The 24,985-nt window shown below is 47.7% G+C and overlaps 10 protein-coding genes and 1 non-coding gene across 18 annotated transcripts; 9 read left to right on the forward strand and 2 right to left on the reverse strand.

Annotated features, from left to right (window-relative positions):
• Positions 1–389: 389 nt before the first annotated feature.
• On the reverse strand, positions 390–3,392 carry LOC112875658. The gene is made up of 9 exons (XM_025939593.1): positions 3,225–3,392; positions 2,876–2,974; positions 2,361–2,800; positions 2,046–2,247; positions 1,785–1,952; positions 1,129–1,229; positions 971–1,039; positions 837–880; positions 390–731 (listed from the first exon to the last, which is right to left on the reverse strand). The coding sequence occupies exons 1-9, from the start codon at positions 3,390–3,392 to the stop codon at positions 661–663; spliced, it is 1,362 nt and encodes a 453-aa protein (XP_025795378.1). The 3' UTR covers positions 390–660.
• Positions 3,393–3,573: 181 nt separating this feature from the next.
• LOC112882761 (60S ribosomal protein L23) lies at positions 3,574–6,105 on the forward strand. The gene is made up of 4 exons (XM_025947900.1): positions 3,574–3,714; positions 4,545–4,829; positions 5,602–5,643; positions 5,794–6,105. Exons 1-4 carry the CDS (start codon positions 3,702–3,704, stop codon positions 5,874–5,876), a joined length of 423 nt encoding a protein of 140 aa, XP_025803685.1. The 5' UTR covers positions 3,574–3,701; the 3' UTR covers positions 5,877–6,105.
• On the forward strand, positions 5,109–5,242 carry LOC112879159. Its single transcript, XR_003225984.1, has one exon. It is a non-coding gene; the product is annotated as a small nucleolar RNA snoR137 (small nucleolar RNA).
• A 267-nt stretch (positions 6,106–6,372) lies between the features above and the next one.
• On the forward strand, positions 6,373–8,088 carry LOC112882703 (glutathionyl-hydroquinone reductase YqjG). The gene is made up of 2 exons (XM_025947823.1): positions 6,373–7,188; positions 7,276–8,088. Exons 1-2 carry the CDS (start codon positions 6,464–6,466, stop codon positions 7,721–7,723), a joined length of 1,173 nt encoding a protein of 390 aa, XP_025803608.1. The 5' UTR covers positions 6,373–6,463; the 3' UTR covers positions 7,724–8,088.
• Positions 8,089–8,467: 379 nt separating this feature from the next.
• On the reverse strand, positions 8,468–10,612 carry LOC112882712 (nicotinamide/nicotinic acid mononucleotide adenylyltransferase-like). 7 transcript variants are annotated; one of them, XM_025947858.1, is made up of 10 exons: positions 10,429–10,612; positions 10,259–10,341; positions 10,044–10,129; positions 9,878–9,961; positions 9,658–9,751; positions 9,486–9,565; positions 9,249–9,350; positions 9,100–9,153; positions 8,861–8,925; positions 8,468–8,781 (listed from the first exon to the last, which is right to left on the reverse strand). In XM_025947858.1, exons 1-10 carry the CDS (start codon positions 10,596–10,598, stop codon positions 8,736–8,738), a joined length of 864 nt encoding a protein of 287 aa, XP_025803643.1. In that variant the 5' UTR covers positions 10,599–10,612; the 3' UTR covers positions 8,468–8,735. The 7 variants fall into 7 exon arrangements, with proteins under 7 accessions (XP_025803643.1, XP_025803663.1, XP_025803650.1 ...); XM_025947878.1 differs by having other exon boundaries at positions 9,095–9,153; positions 10,429–10,610; XM_025947865.1 differs by having other exon boundaries at positions 8,468–8,761; positions 10,429–10,609.
• A 50-nt stretch (positions 10,613–10,662) lies between these two features.
• On the forward strand, positions 10,663–12,127 carry LOC112882764 (60S ribosomal protein L37-3-like). The gene is made up of 4 exons (XM_025947914.1): positions 10,663–10,790; positions 10,880–11,015; positions 11,717–11,818; positions 11,903–12,127. The coding sequence occupies exons 1-4, from the start codon at positions 10,788–10,790 to the stop codon at positions 11,950–11,952; spliced, it is 291 nt and encodes a 96-aa protein (XP_025803699.1). The 5' UTR covers positions 10,663–10,787; the 3' UTR covers positions 11,953–12,127.
• Positions 12,128–12,330: 203 nt separating this feature from the next.
• Positions 12,331–13,629, forward strand: LOC112882755. Its single transcript, XM_025947886.1, has one exon. The coding sequence runs from the start codon at positions 12,694–12,696 to the stop codon at positions 13,486–13,488; it is 795 nt and encodes a 264-aa protein (XP_025803671.1). The 5' UTR covers positions 12,331–12,693; the 3' UTR covers positions 13,489–13,629.
• An 813-nt stretch (positions 13,630–14,442) lies between these two features.
• Positions 14,443–17,599, forward strand: LOC112902920. The gene is made up of 2 exons (XM_025972119.1): positions 14,443–15,418; positions 16,100–17,599. The coding sequence occupies exons 1-2, from the start codon at positions 15,162–15,164 to the stop codon at positions 16,206–16,208; spliced, it is 366 nt and encodes a 121-aa protein (XP_025827904.1). The 5' UTR covers positions 14,443–15,161; the 3' UTR covers positions 16,209–17,599.
• Positions 16,872–17,387, forward strand: LOC112899130. Its single transcript, XM_025967479.1, has one exon. It carries the CDS (start codon positions 16,872–16,874, stop codon positions 17,385–17,387), a length of 516 nt encoding a protein of 171 aa, XP_025823264.1.
• Positions 17,600–17,915: 316 nt separating the features above from the next.
• Positions 17,916–20,547, forward strand: LOC112902904. Of its 2 annotated transcripts, XM_025972099.1 has the most exons (9): positions 17,917–18,212; positions 18,303–18,362; positions 18,608–18,655; positions 18,749–18,881; positions 18,988–19,064; positions 19,414–19,509; positions 19,588–19,658; positions 20,075–20,165; positions 20,267–20,547. In XM_025972099.1, the coding sequence occupies exons 1-9, from the start codon at positions 17,985–17,987 to the stop codon at positions 20,381–20,383; spliced, it is 921 nt and encodes a 306-aa protein (XP_025827884.1). In that variant the 5' UTR covers positions 17,917–17,984; the 3' UTR covers positions 20,384–20,547. The 2 variants fall into 2 exon arrangements, with proteins under 2 accessions (XP_025827892.1, XP_025827884.1); XM_025972107.1 differs by lacking the exon at positions 19,414–19,509 and having other exon boundaries at positions 17,916–18,212.
• Positions 20,548–21,301: 754 nt separating this feature from the next.
• On the forward strand, positions 21,302–24,899 carry LOC112902894 (alcohol dehydrogenase class-3). The gene is made up of 9 exons (XM_025972089.1): positions 21,302–21,495; positions 21,629–21,765; positions 22,098–22,144; positions 22,236–22,561; positions 23,076–23,158; positions 23,237–23,312; positions 24,023–24,180; positions 24,291–24,452; positions 24,550–24,899. The coding sequence occupies exons 1-9, from the start codon at positions 21,456–21,458 to the stop codon at positions 24,664–24,666; spliced, it is 1,146 nt and encodes a 381-aa protein (XP_025827874.1). The 5' UTR covers positions 21,302–21,455; the 3' UTR covers positions 24,667–24,899.
• The last annotated feature ends 86 nt before the right edge of the window (positions 24,900–24,985 follow it).

Here is a 24,985-nt window from a genome sequence, read left to right on the forward strand (position 1 = left end):
CCTTATTAATTACATTAGGAGTTCTGATCTGGTGTAGGTAGAATCTAGAAGCAATTAAGGGGGAAAATAATTGAGGAAAGAAGTCAACTGGGCATTACTTGGTTTACAGAATGAAAACGTTAGAAACTTTAACAGAGGTAAAAATTAACTAGGCTGATGTCAGACACTGTTTGCAGTCAGCTTATGAGACTGGCTGAAAACTAAATAACAAGAAAAATTCGTATTACAAAATTATTTACGAGTCACCGCCAATATTTGACGCTTCACCGTAAAAAACTTAAGTTTCATGTTCAGAAAGCACAAAAGGAAGAGAAGAATGAACAATATATGAGCAAATCACATGAGTCAACATGGGAAGAATCTAGTAGCAATCTCTCATTACTCGTCATATTGAAAACGGAAAAGAGGAGCAAGAATTCCTTCAATCCCCAGATCTACATATAAGCAACAGCCATAATCGGTATCTCTTTCAGTTCAACTGTCCCATCAAGCAGAAAGGCGAAACCAATTGATTTTCTGCTGTTCAGACAATCACAGCCATACATGTGAAATACTATTTGCAGTGAGCTTGGAAATCAGGCACTCATTTAAAAATGAACCATCAGATTTGACGCACACATTGCTAATATTCAGCATAATCTTGAACTATAACTACTGTCACTATGGCACAGTTAGATGAGGTTGTTGAATATGGAATGTGTAGAGACATCGAATCCTCTCAGTAATCTCACCTAGAAGGGGAAAAAAAAAGCTTCAGTAGAAGAGTTTGGAGCACATGAGTGCTTATTTCAATTGAAATCTGAACAAGGGAGCAGCTGCAACTGTAAATTACTTACAGTTATGATGCTGCTCTATTCCATCTCCTCTGCAGCAACACTTTCTGAAAAACAGTCAACATCAGCACATAAGAACTAACACAGGAATTTGAAATGTGACATATCTTGCATCAACTCATTTCTTAATAACATACCGATCTGCAGGAGCAGCTTCATGAAATTGTCTATCTATTTGAGCAAGGTATATCTGGAACATGGTTGACCTATACGATCCATTACAACACCGACCTACCATTAAAATGATCACAAAAATAAACTTAAAAGGGCATCCTGAGGTAAGAAGTAAGCTCACCGTGGTGGTACTGCTGCAGCGGTAAGAACTGGAGGTAGAAGCCATAATATGGAGGGTTTACTTCGTAATGACTGACTTGCATACTCAAGAATATCCTCTTCCTGTAAGTTCAAAACTTTGGTAAACAGGGGCGTAGCTAGCTGTAAATTGACCCTGCTGCACCACTCAAGGAGTATATATAAATTTGCAGAAACATACAGTGAATATGAGTCTAGGCACTAACAGCTTTGAGAAAACAAAAGATTGTAGATACCAATAAAAATAATTCATGCCCTCTTGCTAACATTATGGCCTGCTACACGCTTTTATTTCCTGAGAGATCTCTAAAATACATGCTAACTATAACTACTATAATGCAGTCAATTCTAAAGAAGTTTTTCTACATTAAACAAGTTCTAAGGCTAAAGAAGCTGCACCGATCGATCATAGGCCCTCCTCGGATTCCAGTCACAGAAGGACAGACAGTTGACACAGACACATTACAGTACTATTTAGGTTAACCTTTCTGAATTTATTTCTTAAGTTGTACAGATATCTACTGGGTTTTGAGGCTACAATCCCCACTTTTCGAAGCTCTCAGTGAAATTAATGTTTCCAACATACAAGAATACTCGACAAGATCTCGCAACATGACATAAGATCCGAATAGGAAGAACCTGCAAGTCAAGAAGTTTGTCTTGGCATTTGTCCTGAGAAGTTCCCTGAAGCAACTGGTGCAGATCAGCATACTGCTTGGATATAGGAACTAAACAGAAAGTGTGTGTCATGAAGCCCTCTATCATTGGATTCCATTGCCTTGAAATCAAACCCAGAAAACATAGCTCCTACAAAGGCAGTGCATACATGTTTATGTGACAATGTAGAAAGCTTATGTACCAAAAGCGTTTACAATCCAAGACCAGACCATAAATAGTTACCATGATTTCGACAAGACCATTTTGACTAGATTCTTCAAAACCTTTTAAGGGCTCAAACACTTTCATCCACTGCTCTTTGGGAGCTTTAAAAATCAAACTAGCTCCAGACATGATCCGAATGGTTCTATCATCAAGCAGATATGCCAAGCACTTTGCTCTCCATTGCTTCCACATGAGAAACTCATCAACCATTCGAGATGTTCTGCGTAATAACAATTTTGGATAAGTTCAAACTGAGGCATGCTGTGATGAAAAATAAATGACACAGGAATGTGGATTAACAAGAGAAGCAATACATAGCATGTGAATGTTTACTTCGGTATTGCTGGGGTGCACAGCTTATTACTTGCATCATCAAAGCTGTTCTTTTTTACACTGTTCAGAAGTGTTCCCAGTCCTCTCTCAGACAAATAAGAACATGATGCCGAATCCAGCCCTTCCAAAAATTCTTTAACTAGAATCTGCGAATGGCCCATGGATTCTGCATACAGTTCATCAGAACTAGCGGGAAGCCCAACATCACGAGCATTGCTGCTCTGTGTAAAAGATAAAGAATTCATAACCAATATTGACTTAGCATACTCTTGGCATGCATTGCGCACACCACTAGCACAAATGACATCAGTATCCATCTCAACAACTGCTTCAAGAAGAGCACCAAGATTTTCCACACACATTGCTCTTGCTTTCAGAAAATGTCGTATAACCAATACCCTTGCAGTGGAAAGGGTTTTCGACCGCATAACAGCAAGACCCTGCCAAAGAAAAGTGCATCACTACACGCAAAACCCCTGAATCAACACATATACCGTACAGTTTTGGACAGGCACCTTCGGAAACTCCGGACTTGAAGTGAGCTCAACGAGGGCTGCATCGAGTTCTCCTGCAGAATCCTCGTAATGGCCTGATACACGCAGGTCCTTGAAAACCTGAACACAGTGCAGGCACAATTGAGCAACTCAGGAGAAATGTCTCGGACGAACTGATTGGCACTACTTCAAATTACATTTATCGCACAAATTCTGCAAATGCATAGCATACGCAAGCGGCACAGTGAATGCGGGATTTTGAACTCCGAAGTACGCGAGCCACCTTTGAACGGGGAAGACAATGGCGTCGAAGGAAGGGCAGGAGCCGAAGCTAGTGCCCGGAGCAGTTAAGAGAGGAATCGCTACTGACCTCCTCGAAGAAGAGAGCCCACCGGAGGGCCTTCTTAACCTCGTCGGAGCTCCAAGTGGCGGCGGCGCCGGACGAGGTGCGGCCGCCGGCGAGGACGAGGACGTCGACGAAACCCCGCACCAGGCCGAGCACCTCCTCCATGGCCACTGCCGCGTGCGCCCACCCCATTTTCCTAGTCCCTTTCTCACAATCCTGACTTTGGCAGGGACTAAGGAGCAACAAATCCTTCACCTTTCACTTTGCATTCAGAACCCTATACTTATTCATTTTTGTTTTTTAATCACGAAGGGACATCGTTTATTTGTTTGGTTCTAACACTGTGCTGGCCTGAGGACCCGAAGATGCGACTAGAAGTAATAAGGGGGTAATTGAAAACAATAGCAAAACCCTAAAGACCCCCGCCGTATAAACGAGCAACCCACCCCCTGCGCCGCCGCCACTCAGCGCCGCTTGCGTTTCCTCCTCTCCGCCTCCAAGATGTCGAAGCGAGGTAAATTTACTGCTCCTTTTCCGAATGGATCATATGCTCGATACTTTGCTGTTTGTGTTGTTGTAGTTTCGTATGCTGGTTAGATGCTTCGATTTGATGGTTTGCTATTCTGATGCATGAATCCTTTTTAAGGGAGTAGATCGTCTGATGGCGGCAGATCGGTTTGGGATTATTTATTTTTCTTTCACAAATTCTTGATGTTGATGAAATAATCATGATTCAGATACTTGGATCTGATGTTAGACGTTGAGCTTTATATCTTAGATGTCACTCGTGGTTTAGGATTGTTAAATCCCTATACTAGCGTGCAGCTCTAAGCTTGTAACAGATCACTTTCTTTCTTGTCGTTGGATCCACTATGAGATTGGATGATGCTTCTATGTTTTGATTATGCTGTTTAGATGGCTGTGATGGAAGACTCATCTAACCTAACATGCATAGTTGTTAAATGTTTAGCTGCTGGCAATCCTTCTATGAGAAATAAGAGCTGTGGAAATGTTCAATCTGCCCTAGCTGTAAGTATATAAGAGATATGTTTCCGGTCCAAAGTATTCTGTAATTGATCTTAAGTGAAGCATCTGAGTTGTGACATGTCACATTTAAGTGTTGGTGTTTGTACATTTCATCGTTTGCTCAGGTTGCTCCTATGAGTTGCAAATCAGATGAGAGCTTCATCTAAACAAACTATGAGCATATCGTGTAATTAATTCAACATAACTGTGCTTTATATGTCATTTTGTTTAATCTAAAGCTTAGGAACTTAGTTTACAACCAATGTACCAGAGTTCTGTTCTCTAAATGTGTGCTTGCTGTTGTCTTTTGAACTGCAGGACGTGGAGGTACTGCTGGTAACAAGTTCCGGATGTCACTGGGTCTACCAGTGGCAGCCACTGTGAACTGTGCTGATAACACTGGAGCCAAGAACCTGTACATCATTTCAGTGAAGGGAATCAAAGGGCGCCTTAACAGGCTTCCTTCTGCCTGTGTTGGTGACATGGTTATGGCAACTGTGAAGAAGGGAAAGCCTGACCTCAGGAAGAAGGTGATGCCAGCTGTCATTGTGAGGCAGCGCAAGCCATGGCGCCGAAAGGATGGTGTCTACATGTACTTTGAAGGTACATCTCATATCATGACTGGGTTGATTGACTTGGCAAGGGTTTAATCGTTTGAGCTAAAGTGACTATAGCTCTCTTGAAATTGTGACTTCTTTTCATTTGGTTTTTCTTTAGAATCTGCAGTATATGGATGGAGCTAACATTGTACTTTGAGATCACTATTCATATTGATCAGCACACTATATTTGTTCTCTGCAATACATTATTCTGGGAAGTTATGATAGGAAACTTGAAAATCTCCGGAAACAACCTCAGCGCACTATATCAATATCTGGTAGTGTTGCTTCGTTACATAAAGAGTGACCTTCCTGTTTGGTCATTTGTCAGGAGGAAGCATTGATGTGACTTTGCCAGTATTAAACAGCATTGTGCATTCTTCTGTCGCACAGTGTTACCTGTCTCCTGGCACATGTTAAAGTATTCGGGGCACAATATCCAGGACTTTGCATTTGCCCAGATAGTATGTTCCCTATATACCTTCTGCTTGGAGGTACCCCATCATAGACACTAGACAATTTCTGCAAGTGATGTTACATTAGGGCTGGATTGATCCTAGCGAGTCCTGTGCTAATATAATTTGGTCTGATTTACAGTTGCTTTGAGCTTTATGTTTTTGCTTTACTTCACATTATCCGAGTGAACTGGACTCTTAGACCTCTGGTTCATCAACATTTTATATCTACCTGCTGCTGTTTGCACCATTTAGCTTTTATAAGATCACACTGATATGTCATGGTTCATGTTCTAATGTTCTGTTTATGTGATATTCCAGACAATGCTGGAGTGATTGTGAACCCAAAGGGAGAGATGAAAGGTACACACTGAAACTCCCTGTATTTTTGTATGCATCGCTAATCTGCAGTAGGATTAGTTGTAAGTCGTTCCAGAATATTAGAAATGTTTAAAGTTATGCTAACTGATGTTTGCTCAGAGCAATCAGAATGATATGTATTTCCTGGTGTAGGTTCTGCCATCACTGGACCTATTGGAAAGGAGTGCGCTGATCTGTGGCCCAGGATTGCTAGTGCGGCAAATGCGATCGTCTAATGGAAGCAGCTAGTTGAAGTTTAATCCATAGCATTTCCTTGTGTTCAAGAAGAGAGCGAGAGTTCTTAGCTAGTTGAGCTTTTGTTTCCCAGGATGGTGTTTGTGTTGCCGGATCGTTTTCTCTGTTAGCTTTGAAGACAATTCTCTCGATATCGATAAGAACCTGTTACTTAGACTGACGTTCGGCAGAGTTCAATGTTTACATGTTCTGATGTGGCGTGCTGTTTCATTGATATTGCGTTGCGCTGTGCAGCATTCAGTGAGTTCTTTACGTTGCTATCGCCGTCGGATGATTGTCTGACCAAGCCATGCGTTGTGGTGGGACAAAAGATGATAATCTTTTTGTATCCTTCTCGTAGTAGTACTGCCTTCAAAGCTTGTAAAATGGATTGGATTAGAATCGCTTAAAAATTCTAGCTCGTAACTCGGCCAATATCACTCTACTGGGCCCAGGCTGATAATACCCACTCTCAAGCAAAAGCGGACAAAATTGGGCCCGGCCCATCCCCAGCATCGTTTCTCAGCGGAGAAAGAGGACGAGGTGGAGAGCCCTTCTTCTATCTCTCCGGCGGCGAAGCAAATCAGCCATGTGGGCCACACCACCTCAGCCGCTTCCCCTCCAACTCCAGCGACCACCAGGTCCGCCGCCTCGTCCCTTCCTCACTCGCCATCGCAGCAGCCGCCTCAACCGCATCGCCGCCTCACAGGACCCCCTCACCTCCCTCTCCAGCCTGCTGTGGGGTCGCGCGTTGCCCCCGGCGCAGCTTGTCCTCGCCGTTCGCCACGGCTGGACCGCCGCGTGGCAACTCCTCATGCGGCAGCTCGCGCCCTCGGACCCCGAGACCGGCGCCTTCACCCGCACGCCGTCCCGCTTCCCCGCCGTCGCGGAGACGCCCAGCTCCCGGCTCCACCTCTACGTGGGCCTCCCCTGCCCCTGGGCCCACCGTGCCCTCGTCGTCCGCGCGCTCCTCGGCCTCGAGGCCCGCCTCCCGGTCTCCGTCGCCGTCCCCGGTGACGACGGCGCGTGGTCCTTCACGCCGGACAGCCCCGACGGGCTCTACGGGAAGCGCAAGCTCCGGGAGGTGTACGCCGTGCGGAGCGGCGGGTTCGAGGGCAGGGCGTCGGTACCGATGCTGTGGGACGCCGAGCGCCGCGAGGTGGTGTGCAACGAGAGCATCGAGATCATCAAGTTCCTCTGCGGCCTCGCGAACGCCGACGGCGGCGGCCTCGACCTCCGGCCACCGGAGCTGCGCCAGGACATCGACCGCTGGTACGGCGTCATCTACCCCAGCGTCAACAACGGCGTCTACAGGTACAGCAAATTTTCTGCAGCACTGCCCAGATCAAGCTATCAATTTTCAGCAGCTGAATTCTATGCCAATGGCTTTCAACGACGCAGGTGTGGATTTGCACAGAGCCAGGCGGCGTACGACGCCGCGGCGAGCGAGCTGTTCGGCGCGCTGGACAGGCTTGAGGCCCACCTCGCCGGCTCCCGCTACCTGTGCGGGGACAGGCTCACGCTGGCCGACGTGTGCCTCTTTACGACGCTGATCCGGTTCGACCTCGTGTACAACACGCTGTTCCGGTGCACCAGGCGGAAGCTGGCCGAGTACCCCAGCCTCCACGCCTACACGCGCGACATCTACCAGATGCCCAAGGTCGCCGAGACGTGCGACATGGAGGCTATCATGGCAGGATACTTCAAGACCCTCTTCCCCCTCAACCCCGGCGGGATCCAGCCCCTCCCGCCGGCGAGCTGCGACAGCGAGTCGCTCTTGAGGCCGCACGGCAGGGAGGCCTTGTCCTCTGCTGCTGGCACGCCGCTTGAAGCAGCTGGTGTTTCCTAATTCAGGATATGAACAATGCTTCTGAAGAACAGCAGAAAATAGTTTACACGTGCTGTACCGTTTACTGATGCTGCACAGGGTCAAAGAAATCAAATATGTTCTCAAGATCTCATCGTGTTTTCTATTCATGTTTATGATACAGATCTTATAGATTAAGATAGAATCCGTTCTGCTCAGTTCCCCAACTGTGAATTTCCATACTACTTGCAAATCCCTGGTGTAAATGGCACACCTATGTGGAGTTGTGGACATGTAAATTCTGTAAAGCAACTCATGAGTTGCGTAAAAAGCGGACTTATCAATTAACGGCATATGTTCTGTGGGATGTAACTAATTGCTCATTACAAGGTGAGTTGGTTGTACTATATTTCCCTAAAGATGCTTCATAACTGTGTGCAAACCGAGACATAGGGCCTGTTCGTTTTCTACCTCTAAACTTTAGACCCATCACATCAAAGAGAATGTTGCTATTTAAAAGTATTAGATAAAATCTGTTTATAAAACTTTTTGCACAGCTGGGTGCTAATTCGCGAGACAAATTTAATGAGCCTAATTAATCCATAATTTGCCACAGTGATGCTACAGTAATCATCCACTAATCATGGACTAATATAACTCATTAGATTCGTCTCGCGAATTAGCACTGGGATTCTGCAATTAGTTTTGTAATTAGACTTTATTTAATACTTCTAAATGACAAGATTCTCTTTGATGATGTGATCCCTCTAAACTTTAGGCCCCAGGAAACGAACACACCCATATTTGATTTATCAACCAGTACAGGACAGCATTTCCATAATCCTAGTTCACAATATGTAGCACTTGCTTCTGAATATTTTCTATTTAAGCCAAACTAACAAAGATACAAACTGCTCCTTTTATTTCATGGTGTTTTTCTGTAACCCTTTTATTTTCTCTTTCAAATGAAATTTCCACAATTGCTCAACATGCCCGATCCAGATGTTATCTGGAGATAGCCGTCCACAGCCCATACATGTTGATTACGAAGAAGTCATTTAACCGCATGATAGTAAAAACCTGCATCAAAACCACATGTTCTAAAGCTGATACATTGCATGGGTTGCCTACATTTATGATATATGTTACAGGATTAAAAAGAACTGTATGTTAAATTACCTCCAAACACCATTATCATCACAAGGGTGTATCACTGCCTTCAGCTTCCGTAAACAGCTTGTGTTCTGTAATGTATTCAATTACTTCATCGCAAGTAAGATACTTTATCGACAGGCATCTCTTTATGCAGTCTCTGAAATTTAGCCATACATAGATGTGTCTCAAGGTTCGAAAAACTATTATTCATATGATAGCATAAAATTATCCACAAACCAATGTCTGTAAAACTGATACCTTACTCTGGATGAACTGATTTGATTTGGCACAATCTCATCGACTGAAATGATGTTATCCTGAAAAGGAGTTAAGAAATGAGCATACACGAACAACATCAGTAAAAAAGCTTATACTGCTCCCATTTTAAAATCCTCTGACTACAAATTTGCACCCTGCATTCTTGCAGTATATCACTGCCGGCTATCAAATTGCCAACATCTTTTCCTTCCCTGCGTATACATATGACACCAAAGTCCCTGCATATAGTTCTGACCTGGAAACAAAAGTCGGTGTCATCAAAGTAAATTGATATACAATGAAAACCAAAGTGAAACTAACAAGGGCATCATAAGTTTGTGAAAAAGTTGCAAAAGCTTTTATTGTTGTTAGCAAAGTTCAAGATTTCTACCTGATCTGGGATCCAAACTCCTGGAGTGCTGAATGACTCAAGCAAGTCAGAACCACATAAAAGCATTACCTTCAGGCTGCCTGAAATAAAATTCTTTCTCACTACATATTGAATGTAATACTATGGAAAAAATGAGGAGATGAGGTGCTATGTTGGAGAAAACAATACTCACTATATATACCTTGATCAGCTAAACCATCCCTGCACAAAGAGTTCCGAATTCTCGAGAGGACAGTCAAAGTGCGCTGATAACCTTTCTGCATGGCCTATGAAGTACAAGGCATAAACAATACCATGTATGAGTTGTTGCCATATCAAAATTACAAATATCTACATTATACATGGCAAAACCCAAGGAAACTTATGAGTGAGAGCATGTAAGATCAAATTACCTCCCATGGATCAACCATCACGAAAGATGAGCTTTCGCACGCAAGTTCACAAAAACGAACCCGGTGAGCAGCCGGTAAGAGGTCCTAAACAACTTTAAATCTGAACTCAGTTAAAAGAGCAGCAACTCTCAGTTTCATATGCTTTTTGCAAAGCCGCAATAAATACCTTCTTCTTATAAGCATCATTCACCGGAGACATGTAGCCACCCAACACATAATACCCTCGCTGCTGAAGTTCATCCTTTGCCAGTTCTACAGGAAACAGGGAGAACAAAAGCTTCACTGCTCGATGCCTCGATCCCAATCAGAAGCTGAAGGGGTACCAAACTACCAAAGCAATCGATACTCGATAGGCAGCAGAATTCAAACTTTGAAGCTTACCAAACATGCGCAGGTGCATGTATGTGGGAGGATTGAAGCTCCCGGTGGCCACGAGGACGACGCCGCCTCGGGTTCCTCCGTCCCTGCCGCATCAGAGAATTCGAGAATCAGATGACAGCCGAGTCCATCCATCACGCGATCTAAACAAACAAAGCCCAGATTTTGGTTACCTTCTCAGTTCAATGGATAGCTTGTCTCTCGGGAGAGGCACCTCCACTCCCACCTCGTCCATCGCCGGCGAGAGGGTCGCAGGCGGCGCTCGCCGTGCCCCGTGCGCTCGCTCGTCGCGCTGTCGGCTCCGATGGGCAAAGCAGCTCCTACTTGTGTTATGGGCTTCCATGGGCCAGGGCCTGTTAGTCACGGAATAAAAGGCTCATGAAGAAAGCATACTGGCATTAGGCCCATCCAAAGCCCACCCTGCGGACTAACCCTTCCGGCTGCTCTATAAAAGCTCGCCCCGTCCGCTGGCTAGGGTTTTGGTGAGTTCTCCTCGGCGGCGGCGGCGGCAAGCGAAGAAGGCGACGGCGAAATGGTGAGACCGCATCACTAGCTCTCATGGCCGCACCCTCGAGCTCTTGCATGGATCAGATGCGCTAATCGATCGTTTGTCGTTGCGTGCAGGGCAAGGGTACGGGGAGCTTCGGCAAGCGCCGGAACAAGACGCACACGCTGTGCGTGCGCTGCGGCCGGCGTAGCTTTCACCTGCAGAAGAGCACCTGCTCCTCATGCGGCTACCCCGCGGCCCGCATCCGCAAGTGTAAGATCCCTGGGTGCTTTCTCCTTCTCTGGTTCAGTTTTCTTATGTCCGCAGTAGCCGTCATTGCTTGTGCCCGGGATCGTTGCTCTTACCAGTGCGAGAGTGCTTCGTTTTGATTGATATACGTTTGGGATGTGTGCTAATTGATGAAATTGAATGCTAATTTTCATGGTTAAATTGCTGGATGTGCCTTGATCTTTCAGAAGTTATTTATTTGTGTGGTTTGTTAGTATACTGTAAAAGCAGCTATACGCCTATACCAATCTGAACCTTCATGTTTCTCGCCTGTAAGCCCAAGCTGCCTACCTGATTTGACTTATTGTCTTCATGCTTGTGTTGGCACTTTAAACTTGCTTAAATAGTTGTACTGAGCTCTAAGTCTTTGGACGTATGTTACCCTTGTATTTTTTCCTTTTAAGGAACTGTGTGATTCAGTTATGGCTCTAACTCAGCTACTACTGTTTCATCTCTACTAGTAGAAGTTGCTATGGCTTTTATGATTTATCCAAGTTGTGACATATGTTACATATTTTTTATGCTCGTGAAGTGTGCAGATCTCGGGAGCTACAAAATTATTAGTTGCCCGTTGAAGACCTAGTAAATTAGGTTCTATTCACATGTTTTGCTAGCTTTTTGCATTTTTCTAGGAAATTTCATGTAATTCTCTGATTCTGTTATTTCTGCTTCTTCCAAAAAATCAGACAACTGGAGCGTGAAGGCTATTAGGAGGAAGACTACTGGCACAGGGAGGATGAGGTACCTTCGCCATGTGCCCCGGAGGTTCAAGAGCAACTTCAGAGAGGGTAAATCCTTGCTCACCTCTTGTTACGCTGTGTGATCCATTGGTTATTATTGTACTAAACTACCTCTTGGCAACAACTTACCAGGAACTGAGGCTGTATCAAGGAAGAAGGGAGCTGCTGCTGGCGCCAACTAAGTGTGTTCTCCACTTATGCTAGGCAGGACCGTGGGTCAATGAATCTAGTGTTTTTGTTGCTTTACTTCTATGTTCCTAAATTGAGAGGCAAACGATGCTTGTCTATGTTATTTCATATCCTGGATGTTAAACCTTCTGTTTTGAATGTCGAATCATGCCAGGTTGTTAGTTGTCACCCTATTTACAGAATTAACTCTACATCTGCCTGTGTGATGATGTGTTACGTTTACAGCTATGATTTCTGTGACTCTGATGATGAATTGTGGTGCTTGATTCTGTTTGTTTGAGGAGTAGAATGCCCATTTGCGATGGTCATTTGGTCTGTAACGTTTGTCTAATGGACATCGTGAATTGTTACATTGATGATAAATTGTTGATACGTGGGCATGGCTATCGTGTCATCGTGAGCTTGTGCTATGGTCTATCATCATCCAGGTGCGCGACGCTGTCCGCCTTGTTGTTTCTGTTACTCGTGGTGGTGAAACCAGTGCAACTTGAGAGAAATCAGTTTGCTAGCGACTTGGCGAGGGTGCTGGCGTTGTTGGTAACAGTTCAAAGGAAATCCCATCTGGAACGCGCCAAATTTATTCGCAGCAGCGTTGGTGCCAGCTCTGCCGCACCCTAAACTTGTCTTCGTTTCTTTGACGTCCTACAATTACCCCCGCTCTTAACCGACTGTGTCTCAAGCTTCCAAATTTTTGTTTCCTTGCCTGTCTCGTTCCACGCCTCCCAGCCGGCGCAATGTCGGCGGGCAGAGGACACGGCAACGACTCCCTGAGGTCACCGCCGTCCTCCCCGCTCCACCTGCTGGAGGTCACCGTCATCTCGGCGCAGGACCTGCACCGGCGCCGCCTCGGCCGCCGGGTGCGCGCGTACGCCGTGGCGTGGGTGGATGAGGCGCACAAGCTGCGTACGGACGTGGACCGCACCGGCGGCGCGGTGCCCACGTGGAACGACCGGTTCCTGTTCCGCGTGGACGACGCGTTCCTGCGCTCCGACACGGCGGCGGTCACCGTGGAGGTGCGCGGCGCCCGGAGCCTGGGCGGCGACGCCGTGCTCGGCCTCACGCGCATCGTGGTGAGCACGTTCGTGCGCCCCGGCGGCCGTGGCCGGCAGGTGGCGGCGCTGCTGCTCCGGCGGCCGCGCTCGCTCCGGCCGCAGGGCATCGTCAACCTGGCCGTGGCGCTGCTGGACGCCACCCACGCCGCGCGCACCGTGCCGCTCTACGACGCCCCCAGCTCGCCCGACGCGTTCGCCGTCCGGGACCTCGTGATGACGAGGCCGGCGTCGCTGTGCAAGATCGCCGAGTGCAGCGAGGAGCCGGACGTCGACGAGGACCAAAGCAACCAGGCGTTCATCGACCACTACGGGTACCTGGAACCCAAGGGCGCCGCCGTGGAGCAGAGGAAGCTCGAGCAGAAGCTCGAGAAGTGGAAGGCCGACCTGTCGCCAGGCCCCAAGGAAGGCAGACGCGGCGGCGCCCGGAGATGGGGTCGGGGCTTGTGCTTCCGCAGCAGCGGTGAGTGGGATAGGTAACATAGCACTGCCGCATGGGAACGGCGTGACAGGATGCTCGTTCTTACCGCAAAAAGTCTTTGATTTGTTCAGATTGTTTAGGTTTTGCCACAGTTTTTCGACTTCAGTATCTATCTAGTATTATATATGTAAAAAACTTGCAAAAAAAAATAAAGAGGGCTCGTGTGCTTGTTCTTCTCTATGTTGCTCGGTGTGTTATAATTACCAGAGCTGGCGATGATCAAAAGTTGACAGGATGTGGCTACAATCTAAACAAACCTGAACCAGTGGTCTCATTGTGCTCGGTGGGCTCAATGTGGCGACGAACCGCACGGACGACGTGCGCATGATCATGCATGTCGACGAGACACGCCGGCGGGCAGGAGCCTCGCGCGGGGCGTCTGGACCACGAGGTCGAGTCCGCATCAATCCTTCGCTATTCTTCCTCGAGATGTGATGAGGAACAAAGGCGGCGGCCGGGGCAGAATACCTGAACACGAAGTCCTCAGCGAGGCCGCTGCCTTCCCGGGCGGCGCCGGGGCGCTCTCTGAATGGAGCTCAGCTTAGCGCATCACGCCGGGGAATGGCGGTCAGGCGCGCAGTTCGGCGTCAGCTCTGTGGCGCTGCTCGCGTCGCTCATACAGACGGCCTCGACGGCCGCACGTGCGGGCAATGTACGCACGCTAGCTAGCTCATGGCGACGAACCGCGCGGACGACGTGCGCGTGATTATGCATGGCTACGAGACACGCCGGCGTGCAGGAGCTACGCCGGGGCGCCTGGACCACGAGGTCGAGTCCGCATCAATCCTTCGTTCTTCTTCCTCGAGATGTGATGAGGAACAAAGGCCGCCTCCGGGGCCGAGGCTGAGCACGACGTCGTCAGCTAGTCCGCCGCCTTCCCGGGCGGCGCCGGGGCGCTCGCTGGATGGAGCTCGGACCAGCGCATCGCGCTGGGGAACGGCGGTCAGACGCGCGAGGACGATGGACCCACTCCCTTCCGGCAACCAGTCAGGTCGATCTTTGGCCGTACGAGGCCGATCTGACGACCAGGAGAGGCCAAGGGGTGGACGGTATGAAATACCGTCCGCCCATGTCCGGCGTTCCTCGTCGCGCGCGGCTTACCGAGACGCTCGAAGCGCCGCCGGTTACCGTTCTGCACGCCCGGCGACCGGACCTACACGTTCCCGCAATTGCTCGAGCGCGGCGTGCGGGTGCCGGTGAGGTGTCTGATGGGAGCCCCTGCCCGCCTAACGGGTCCATGTCTTCTCCCGGCGCGGGGCGCCACCGGCGCACGCGTTTGCGTGGCGCGGGATGGGGACGCTCGAGCTCTGCGACGACGATGGCAACGGAGCTTGGAAGCACACGGGTGGGAGTCGCTCCGACGAGGCCGTCCGGTGCAGGGTGTCGGCCGCGCGCGGATGGGTGTCCCGTGTCCGAGGAGATAATGGATGGAGGCGTTCGAGACGCGGGCGGACGTGCGCAGCTCCGCTGCGTTGACGCCCGCATGGGCGCGCAGGACGGGCGGCGGCGACGAGCGTCGCCTCCTGCTTCTGCCGAGGAGATGACTTTGTGTGGTGCTTCAGGTCCAGTACGCGTCCGGCGCGCGCGTACGAGCGTCTCGTCGCCGACCACGTAGCCGCGCCCGCGGTGCCCGTGGCGCGGAGGCGCGGGCTCGCGCCTCGCGGTCACCGCGATGGTGTCGCAGGAGGAGGCCGCGGCGGCGGCTGTCGAGGAGGAGGAGGTCGCCGAGGGACAGTTGCTAGAGCAACACGAGGTCGCGGAACAAGAGCAGCCGAAACAGGAGAACGATGGGGTCGTCGAGGCCAGCTCGGACGACGGTGCCTCGTCGGAGGCGCCGAGCACCACCACCACCCAGCTGTACTTTGGGAACCTGTCGTACAACTGCGACAGCGCGCAGCTTGCCAGTTTGCCAGCCTGGAGATGGTCGAGGTACGCCTGCTGTTCACTCAAATGCCCAAATGCTGGGGGCGTCTATTTCTCGCACCTGCGACTGCGAGAGGAGCAGTCGCAGAAACGCTCGCTCCCACCGCGGCCATCTCTTCCCTGTCTCCGGCGGCGGGACTCCCGCCGCCGGATCCACTGCCCGGTGCCGCCCCTGCCCGAGCTAATACCGTTCCCCCGCCTGGTCCCTGATCCACCGGATGTCTAGCCGCCGCCCGCAACCCGCCACTGCAGCCGGTCTTCCCTTCCACCCCTCCCCCGCTTCTAAGGCCGCCGGTGACCCCCTCCCCAGCAACCCTAACCTCCCAAAGTCCGGCCGCCGCAGCTCGCCGGAGAAGAAGCACAGTAGCGGCGCGGCGCCTTCTGCGACAGCACGCATCGCACCCGCGCGCGCGATAAATAATTGCCGCGCAAATGTGCGTCTGCTTCTGTAAAAATTTAGAGGCCGAACAATCTTTGCCTGTGCGTCAACCGGATGTCCACGTACTATAGTAAAATACCTTCAGGATTTTATTATTAGATTGTCCAGTAATTTTACTACGGCATTTCATTTCACGTTTTAGTATAACCCAAAGCCTTGTTATTGCTGAAGAATAGCGTCATTAGGGAATTGTTGCAACACATGTTTAGGTAGCTTGCAACATTAGAGATGGGCTAATTTGATCTCAGAACTTCCATGTTTGGTGCTGTACGATCGTACCACGGGAAGAAGCCGAGGGTTCGCCTCCGTGACAATAACCACAGTTCAAGACTGCGAGCTGGTCATCAAGAACCATAGTTCAAGGGGCAGTGGGCAATGGTCCATAGTTTCATCCTCTTGGAACTAGGGCTTTTCAATCTGTCTAAATTGTGAAAGTGTTTTGATGGCTCCTCTGATCATTGGAGCACCAATTTGGTGGATCCATGCACTGGTGCACATTTGAAGCTGCTGTTGCGGAAAGCCTTGATAGAGTCGAGTCTGAAAGCATCAGCGGTACGCAGATGGTCGTCGCAATACTGACAGATACATCACCCTGGTCCCTGGGGATGAAGTGTCTGTCTGTGTCTAGTCTCCACAAATCACAAAACCGGGTGTTGACAAAACTCATCAGTGCATGCATCATATGCGGATGATGGCCATCAAATTTGTTTCAGTTTACGCGAACTGACAAGTAAATGGATGTCGTTCTTGAAGTGATTTGCAATCTATTCGGACATAAATGTTTCAAGTCACGGCAACCATACATAGGCAGAGACACATTGAGTAACATACAGCATGAGGAGAGATTTTTGCCCAGGAAAGAAAAAACATCGCAAATGGAGAGCCACATGTGTTGTGTGACATGTCCGGATCTCGTTGGCGGCGCCAGGAGCCACCACCACATCCTGCACCGGACACCTCCCCGCCACTCACTCGCCACGCCTCAGTAGTCCGTCCCCACGCCAGAGCGACCGTGGCACCATGGCCATCTCCACCGCCTGCAGCATCCGCCTCCACGCCGCCCCTCCCTCTCGCCGCCGCGGCAGCGTCGTCGCCTCCGCCGTGCGGATCGACAGGCGCTCGGCCGTCCTGCTCCTGCTGTCCGCGGCGGTGCCGGCTGGGACAGCTCCTCCGGCGAACGCTGCGGGCATCGGGCTCTTCGGCATCCGCAAGAAGCTGGAGCGGGCGGAGGAGTCAGCGGCAGAGGCTGTGCGGGAGGTGGAGGAGGCAGCAGCGGAGGCCGCGGCGATCGGAGGGGAGGCAGTGAAGGAGGCAGCGGTGGAGGCCGCGGCGGTCGGAGGGGAGGCAGTGAAGGATGCGGTGGTAGAGGCGGAGAAGGAGGCGAGCGAGGTTGCAGGTAAGGGACTGCAGCTGGTGGCCGGCGCGGAGCTCGCCGGGGACGGTCTGGTGCAGGCCGCGGTGGTCGCCGGCGCCGAGGCGCTCGGGGTTGTCGTGGGTCTGTCCGTGGTCAATGGCATCCTGAAGCCCGAAGCTTGACAGAGAGACAGAGCATGCGAGTGTTGGGCCTTGTAGATTAGGCTCAATGAAGTGTCTGGGCTTAGTTATTCCAGTGCTCTTGTAATTTCTGACGATTTTATGATGTAAATAAGAGTGCGGAGGGCAGTAGATGACTCACTTTGCCACACCTATTTCTATATTCCCCCCTTCTTCGGAATAAGAGGATGGATCATGAATTTGAATTTGTAGCACAAGCGGTGTATTTCCTTATAGTTATCGAAATGGCTCTTCTTCTTTTTTGTTTTTCTGGCCACGTGTGAGAAACACTGCTAACAGTGACCCGTTGGATGAGATAGATTTTTTTTTTTTGAATCGGTTGTATTGTATGGGATATATATATATATATATATATATTTGATTCAGTATGGGATATATTTTGGTTTCGTGCCTGTTTGTCCAGAAGATCCCTCCGGCTTCCATTGGAAGGGAAGAGATAGCGTGGGCCCAACCGGAAGAACTAGACAATTCGGCCCGGAAAATATATCAGAAACTATAGCAAATGAAAAACAGGGGGCTAAAACGAAACACACACACACACACACACACACACACACACACACACACTGCCGTTTTCGAATGGCCACGGCCGTCCTCCGCCGCCCACTCCTCGCAGCGCTCCTTCCCGCCGCCGGCGGCGCTGCCGGACCCTCCCGGTTCCATATCCGGAGACGTCGGTCCCAGCATCCTGCTCTCGCCGTGTCTTCCGACTCCTCCAAGCCCGTAGCCTCCACATCGTCCTCTTCTGCCGGCGGCGACAACCCCGAAGAGGAGCCGCCTGTCCTGCCGCTCCTCCAGGAACTCGCGGTAAGACGACATCCTCATCTATCCCTTTTCCGTATCTGACTCCTCAAAATTTCAGCTTTTGAATTGTTTCCATGTGCTGTCTGATTGCAGGACTGCTTGGTTCTTCCGCCCAAGCTCCTCTCTCAGCTCCCCCGTGACCTTCGTCTCGACGTAAGCGGCTACTTTGGCTCATCACCTAGTTTTAACATCTGCTATTTTATTCCCACATAAGTTAGCAAAATGACAAAATCCATTGAGAATTTTGTGCTCTACAGGAAATATTATTTTTAGCACAGAAAGAATTTCAGTAGATTGTTATTGTATCATAACAGTTAGTTACACTGAAATGCTAATATCTAGTACTAGAAAGTATGCTTGATCAATCTGTTTCAACTACCTGTTTTCCTTTCTTGAAGCTCAATGATGCCGCGTTTGATCTCTCCAATGGGCCAGTTCTTGATGAGGTGGGGACTAAAAACTCAGTAAATTGGATGTACTGAAGGTTTTAGTGTAACCGCACTAACAATGCTTATATAATCGTTTCTGCTGAGAGATAGTGTGGCCAAGAAGTTGGGGATCTGCTCCTGAACCTGGCAAAAGCATGGGAGTTGGCTGATACATCAACATCAAATAACCTTGCCAAGCAGCTGCCATCAATGGAGCCCTACTTGACGTGCAGCGCTAAATCAGGCATGAACTGCATCCATATGATGTCACTTGTCAAAACTCGCGTTCGATGCAATTTTCTGTCTTGATTGAAGGTTGTGTCCCTTGCTGTTTGCTTTACATAGTGTAGCATTTGGCAAGCGGCTGGTGTCAGCTGGAAGGAGATTTCAGTCAATGGGGCAGTACGGCCAGGGAGAACTCAAGAAGGTTAGTTACTTGCTCACACTCTTACCATGCTTCTATTAGTTATGGTAGGTCTCCTTATTCCTGGCTAACTACCTGATGACTGGGATCAAATATCGAATTGGTTCCACAGAAGCATTTTTTTTTTGTAAAAAGTTGATTCCAACACGACAACAATATCTACAAAGCGGATGTATTAACGGCAGATCTTACATCTGAATATTTTTCCCCTCGAAATCATCCTGTCGTAGTGGCTCAGCAAACATTATTTCTTTTTCTGTGTTATTGCTAACTTACCCTGTATCAAACACTGTCAAAGATTGAACCATGAGGCATGTGAAAAATGTAATATTTATCTCTAGTACTTCTGTAGATTGCTGAAACAATGATCAAGAATGGTAAGCTACTATCGACACGCCCAGTAGTTCAATCTGATGTTCAGGCTATGAAAGAAAAAAGAAAGCTGAAGGTAAGAACCTTTATAAACTTTAATAACACTTACATGACCTTCGAGCATGGCTTAATTATCACCCCTTTCTCTGGCTAGTTTGGAGAACTCGAGTTCGAACTGACTGCTGAGAAGGCCAATATTGGTGCTGCAGTAGGAGCGGTTTTCGGGTAACATTCAGCCTAGCACACCATTTCTTCTGTTGAAAGTACAATTTGGAGTTCTCTAGAGTTATATTGGTAAATTCTCATGTATTCCTGTGAAGCCAGTTGGATGATATGTTATTCGATATAATATTAATGTTTCTCTTTCATCTGGTGATGTATTATATGATGACATGATTATCTGTAAAGATTCTCCTAAGTTATCTGCAGTTAGTCAACACCATTTGTAAAATGGATAGTCTAGTTGCATCCCCTGATTTTGGACACACCAATATTTTTTTATCTATTTTGTTCTTACCATATTATCTAAAGAACTCAGCCCCACATACTTTGCGTTATCATTGGAACGACCTACTGGCTTGTTTAGTGCATCTCTCATATTAAAAAGTAAATCACATCTGACATTTGTTTTTTTTGTCCAGATTTATCTCATGGCAACTAGCACAAGGCGTGCAAGGCATTCCGGACGGTACGACGCAGTACGCAAATGACAATGCCTTGCAGCTGGCCAAGGTAAAAAAAAATAGCAACCTGCTGACTACAGATTCCTTGAGTTTGTCAGTTCTATTCGACCCTACAGCTAACTTCTCCCGTACCATTTTGTCCTAACACAGTCGCTCAGGGTCGCGCTGCTTGTTCTTGGCTACACTTCTACCGGCCTATCCTTATTTGCAGCTCTGGGGCTGCTGGTGCTAGCCCAGCAGATAAACTCCGAGAACAAGTCAGAGTAGCTGGCAAACTTTTTTTTAAAAAAAAATATTATGGATGCCTTTGTATGCTCGAATACGGCAATGTTCATAACATTCTGGCATGTGACACTGGACCGTGCATGGATCAATCTATTCAATTTTCTGTACACAAGAAACAAACATCCAGTTATTGTGAGTTCGAATAATCGGTGGCAAGCAAGTCAGCCAGCTTGGGACTGGCTGAAGAACACATAGCTAATGCGCTTGTGCCTTGTGGAGTTTAAGGTAGATCTGCCCTTGTACTGGTTCCCAAAGAATGCGGAAGAACGCAACACGGAACTGCTTTTACTCGGAATTGTGTCAGAACACTAACTTAAGCATTACTGATATGGTCTCTGTTATAAGCATGATGGTTTCTGTGCAAGAAAGGGTGTTTTTCAAGTGGAGTAAGAGCATGACCTATGAATCTTCAAGCTCAAAAACAAACAGAGATTGCGCAGGAACCAAGAGTTGACTGTACCTTCTTCTTCTTCTTCTTTTTTTGAGGAGACTAGGTGGAGAGCATCCCACCTCTTCATTCATCATGGAGCTTCTTGCAAGCTTGCAGAACATGCGGTTCAGCGATTTACAATAGCCCCAACACAGCATAACACAACACGACACCTAGAACAGGGATGGAACAACATACATACAGCTCAAGAGATATGGTGACGACACAAGCTAGAAAGACGACCATCGCCGACGAGAGCTGGCCACCGAACAACATAATCGCAAGATACGTCATGGTCATTGTGTATCCGTACCACCATCGTAGCCGGAGTATCTTTTTGATCCGTGTGGATCTTTTGTTTGGAAATTGGGAGCAAAATTGCTCCAGCGAATCTCGGACGGATGATCTGTCTGGCGCGGCTACATCCGAATAATTTGGAAAGCCCAAATCCAGGCGGGCCCGGCCCAGTTCATCCTCCACGGCTCCGCCGGCCGCTCCTCTCTTCTTCTCCCCTCCCTATATCCCCGAGGACCTCAGCCACATCCTCCGCTGCGCCTCTCTAGTCTCCACTGCTCCATCCATCGCATCTACCACCCAAACCCCAAACCCCCACGGAAGGAAGCAATGGCTTCCTCCACCCAGGGTCAGGTCATCACCTGCAAAGGTAACCTGATTGATCTTGTCTTGCTCTAGGTTTTTCGCATCGGTGGTGGTAGCGTGCCAGTGTTGTTTGCTGTTCCTGCAACGTTTGATTTGATCTGGCGTGGGGGGATTTAACGGCTGCTGCGTGTGTGCAGCGGCGGTAGCGTACGAGCCGAACAAGCCGCTCGTGATCGAGGACGTGCAGGTGGCGCCGCCGCAGGCCGGCGAGGTCCGCATCAAGATCCTCTCCACCGCGCTCTGCCACACCGACCACTACACCTGGAGTGGAAAGGTTTGTCTTTGTCCCCCGCAATTCACGCTCACATGGGTTTTTTCTTCCAATCTAGGGTTCCTGGAATTCTATTTACTGTTCATTCACGCTGGTTTGAGTGATAACCACTGTGGCAAACTGGCAGTCCTGAAATAATTTTATCAAAAATATAGAGATCAATTTTAGGGCATGTTGTAAAGTCCTTTTTTCCCCTACATTTCCTCCAACTGAGAGTAACCTTGGGGAAGAGATTATTTTCCAGAATGCTGAACCGGATCAGTGTTGGATAATGCTGCGCTATTCTAGGAGATTTGTGATCATATCAACTGTATTAATAACCATTTGCTATGCAGGATCCTGAGGGTCTCTTCCCCTGCATTCTTGGCCACGAAGCTGCTGGGTAAGCATACTGATTTGTTTCAGATTCATACACAACTATGTATAATAGTTGGGATGTGATGGGCATCTTTTTCTTTTTCTTATGTCAATAGAGTTGTTGAAAGTGTCGGTGAAGGAGTGACTGATGTGCAGCCTGGGGATCATGTCATTCCTTGTTACCAAGCAGAATGCAAGGAATGCAAGTTTTGTAAGAGTGGAAAGACCAACCTCTGCGGAAAGGTTCGTAGTGCTACAGGGGCAGGTGTCATGATGAATGATCTCAAGAGCAGGTTCTCGGTAAATGGAAAGCCCATTTACCATTTCATGGGAACATCAACATTCAGCCAGTACACTGTCGTGCATGATGTAAGTGTTGCAAAGATCAACCCACAGGCACCTCTAGATAAAGTCTGCCTGCTTGGCTGTGGTGTTTCTACCGGTATGTTCTTGTATCCTAATAATGGCTAATTCAAGCTACATATTTATCCATTTGCGCACTGCTAAGTTTTGAGGATTCCTTGATCCGCTCAGGATAGTTTCCCTGTCACATAGGTTGTTTAGCTTCATGCTAAGTAACTTTGCATGCAGTTATATATTTGTGTTCATCAATGTCATGCTGCATATTTTTATTACTAGCAATGCATTTTTTTCTTCCTTGTTAACACCTGAAATGCAATAGTTAGCATAGTTTTTTTTCTTGACGTACTTTTCATCAAGTTAACCCTGGTTTTGATCTCAAAACAGAAACTCACATGCCATTTGTGTCTGTGATGATGCAAATCCCTGTTCTTATTCTGTGAAATGGATTAATTATAAATAATCATAATGTTGTTACATTGTTTGAATTACTGACCACATATTTAGCACTTTCACATACTTTTCAGTATACTAATTTTTTCCCCAGTAATAATGAATATTTAGTTTATCTATATTAACAAAGTACAATCATCCAGGTCTTGGAGCAGTGTGGAATACTGCAAAGGTTGAAGCTGGCTCTATAGTTGCTGTTTTTGGCCTTGGCACAGTTGGACTTGCAGTAAGTTTCTCGTGTTGGTTCGTGCTCATAAACCTGAGTTGGTGAATAGGATTTTGTCTTCTGAGCTTTATGTTTTAGGTTGCTGAGGGTGCAAAAGCAGCTGGTGCTTCTCGGATTATTGGCATTGACATTGATAGTAAAAAGTTTGACGTTGGTATGGTTTATTCTTGTGATAATTATCATCAAACCTTTTTTCTTCTCTCATGTTGTTTTTTATCAACTACCAACTGGTGAAATGAGCAATTCAAATTACTGTGTTTTCAAGGCATTGAGATTTGAGAGTGTTTTTCTCATGCGCAACTTGTGGAATCTATTATTAAATTCTGTTGCTTGATACAAATGGGGAGTGCCCACCTTTGTCTAATGTGGAATAGAAAATCTCGGTTACGTTTTGTATTGCTATATTCAATAATTTCTACCATGTAAACAGTAATATTTACCACCAGCCAATAGAAGTTTGAAGACATTTTGTTCATAAAGTGCAGGGAAACTTTGATTCATCGCCATCTACACTTACTGAATCTTACAGTAACTTGTGAGTTCTGATAGAAAGACACGCATTGATTCGTGATTTTCATTGTCTTATGTTGCATTCCCAATGGTCAAAGGTGCATGCTGAGGACATTGTCAATGCCCAAAACATTCCACGAGTGCAAATGTATTCTTTCAAAGTTCGAATGTGATGTGCTTTACTAGTTACCTAGCTAGATTATTAATCACATTGCTTTTCAGTAAAGGGTGTGCAGTTACTTGTGCTGGTTGAGCTATCATTTATATAGACTATGTATTCATTATTTTACACCAGTTGTCTATACCTACCAAACATGTGTCTTATAATTGCTACTTCCACTGTGCCTGTTGCAGCAAAGAACTTTGGAGTTACAGAATTCGTGAACCCAAAAGACCATGACAAACCGATCCAACAGGTCTTAATTGATCTTACAGATGGTGGTGTGGATTACAGTTTTGAATGCATTGGAAATGTATCTGTTATGAGGGCTGCACTGGAATGCTGCCACAAGGTAAGCATTCTCGTTGCAATATCTGAATTTTTTTTCTGCAATATCAGCCATTTGAAGTGAAATATCCTTTTTTTTTTCTACTGAACTAAGTTTTGTGCGCACATCTGTAGGGCTGGGGAACCTCTGTCATCGTTGGTGTGGCTGCTTCTGGCCAGGAGATTGCCACACGGCCATTCCAGCTTGTGACTGGCCGTGTCTGGAAGGGAACAGCTTTCGGTGGCTTCAAGAGCCGAACCCATGTCCCATGGCTTGTTGAGAAGTACTTGAAAAAGGTATTATACTACACTGAAGTCCTGAACACTTCCTGGATCAAGTGCTGGATGAGTTTTTTGTTCTCCTGTCACCGAAATTTCACAATGTTATCCGCAGGAAATCAAGGTGGATGAGTACATTACCCACAACATGAACCTGACTGACATCAACGAGGCGTTCCACCTGCTGCACGAAGGTGGTTGCCTGCGCTGCGTGCTGGCAGTGCAAGATTGAGTTTCTAAGCGAAGCAGTTTGCGTCATGTCGGGTTGTAATCTAGATTGTGTCGTTGGTACTAGAACTCTTTTGCCTCGTTTGGCCTGGAGCCTGGATGCCCTCTGAACCCACTGTCACAATAATATGCTGTTGGATGCCCTGGTGATGGTTACTGCTGTGTGCATGTTTACTTGTATCTCGGTCGCAAATGTGCTGTTTCTGAAATAATTTTTGCGTGTCAATTTTCCTTGCATTGATAATTGATCTTTATTCATTGTCGCTCAATTTATCATCTGTAGACAATGTGAAATGTAAAGCATGGTTAGACATGTACCCCCT

Source organism: Panicum hallii, chromosome 1 (genome assembly GCF_002211085.1).
Source record: "Panicum hallii strain FIL2 chromosome 1, PHallii_v3.1, whole genome shotgun sequence".
Lineage (NCBI taxonomy): Eukaryota > Viridiplantae > Streptophyta > Magnoliopsida > Poales > Poaceae > Panicum > Panicum hallii.

Coding starts and splice junctions, on each gene's coding strand:
- LOC112882755 (XM_025947886.1), top strand. CDS start 12,694: ATGTCGGCGGGCAGAGGACACGGCAACGACTCCCTGAGGTCACCGCCG.
- LOC112902894 (XM_025972089.1), top strand. CDS start 21,456: ATGGCTTCCTCCACCCAGGGTCAGGTCATCACCTGCAAAG. Junction 22,562..23,075: donor TGGCTGTGGTGTTTCTACCG/GTATGTTCTTGT, acceptor ACAATCATCCAG/GTCTTGGAGCAGTGTGGAAT. Junction 24,181..24,290: donor CACTGGAATGCTGCCACAAG/GTAAGCATTCTC, acceptor GCACATCTGTAG/GGCTGGGGAACCTCTGTCAT.
- LOC112882712 (XM_025947843.1), bottom strand. CDS start 10,598: ATGGAAGCCCATAACACAAGTAGGAGCTGCTTTGCCCATCGGAGCCGA. Junction 10,130..10,258: donor CATGCACCTGCGCATGTTTG/GTAAGCTTCAAA, acceptor TGTTTCCTGTAG/AACTGGCAAAGGATGAACTT. Junction 9,566..9,657: donor AGCTGATCAAGGTATATATA/GTGAGTATTGTT, acceptor ATTTTATTTCAG/GCAGCCTGAAGGTAATGCTT.
- LOC112882761 (XM_025947900.1), top strand. Junction 4,830..5,601: donor TGTCTACATGTACTTTGAAG/GTACATCTCATA, acceptor GTGATATTCCAG/ACAATGCTGGAGTGATTGTG. Junction 5,644..5,793: donor CCCAAAGGGAGAGATGAAAG/GTACACACTGAA, acceptor TTCCTGGTGTAG/GTTCTGCCATCACTGGACCT.
- LOC112899130 (XM_025967479.1), top strand. CDS start 16,872: ATGGCCATCTCCACCGCCTGCAGCATCCGCCTCCACGCCGCCCCTCCC.
- LOC112875658 (XM_025939593.1), bottom strand. CDS start 3,392: ATGGGGTGGGCGCACGCGGCAGTGGCCATGGAGGAGGTGCTCGGCCTG. Junction 2,975..3,224: donor GGGCTCTCTTCTTCGAGGAG/GTCAGTAGCGAT, acceptor CACTGTGTTCAG/GTTTTCAAGGACCTGCGTGT. Junction 732..836: donor AATAGAGCAGCATCATAACT/GTAAGTAATTTA, acceptor TTCCCCTTCTAG/GTGAGATTACTGAGAGGATT.
- LOC112902920 (XM_025972119.1), top strand. CDS start 15,162: ATGGTGTCGCAGGAGGAGGCCGCGGCGGCGGCTGTCGAGGAGGAGGAG. Junction 15,419..16,099: donor CCAGCCTGGAGATGGTCGAG/GTACGCCTGCTG, acceptor ATTTGATCTCAG/AACTTCCATGTTTGGTGCTG.
- LOC112882764 (XM_025947914.1), top strand. Junction 11,016..11,716: donor CGCGGCCCGCATCCGCAAGT/GTAAGATCCCTG, acceptor CCAAAAAATCAG/ACAACTGGAGCGTGAAGGCT. Junction 11,819..11,902: donor CAAGAGCAACTTCAGAGAGG/GTAAATCCTTGC, acceptor ACAACTTACCAG/GAACTGAGGCTGTATCAAGG.
- LOC112882703 (XM_025947823.1), top strand. CDS start 6,464: ATGTGGGCCACACCACCTCAGCCGCTTCCCCTCCAACTCCAGCGACCA. Junction 7,189..7,275: donor GTCAACAACGGCGTCTACAG/GTACAGCAAATT, acceptor TCAACGACGCAG/GTGTGGATTTGCACAGAGCC.
- LOC112902904 (XM_025972099.1), top strand. CDS start 17,985: ATGGCCACGGCCGTCCTCCGCCGCCCACTCCTCGCAGCGCTCCTTCCC. Junction 18,656..18,748: donor ATGGGCCAGTTCTTGATGAG/GTGGGGACTAAA, acceptor GCTGAGAGATAG/TGTGGCCAAGAAGTTGGGGA. Junction 20,166..20,266: donor ATGCCTTGCAGCTGGCCAAG/GTAAAAAAAAAT, acceptor GTCCTAACACAG/TCGCTCAGGGTCGCGCTGCT.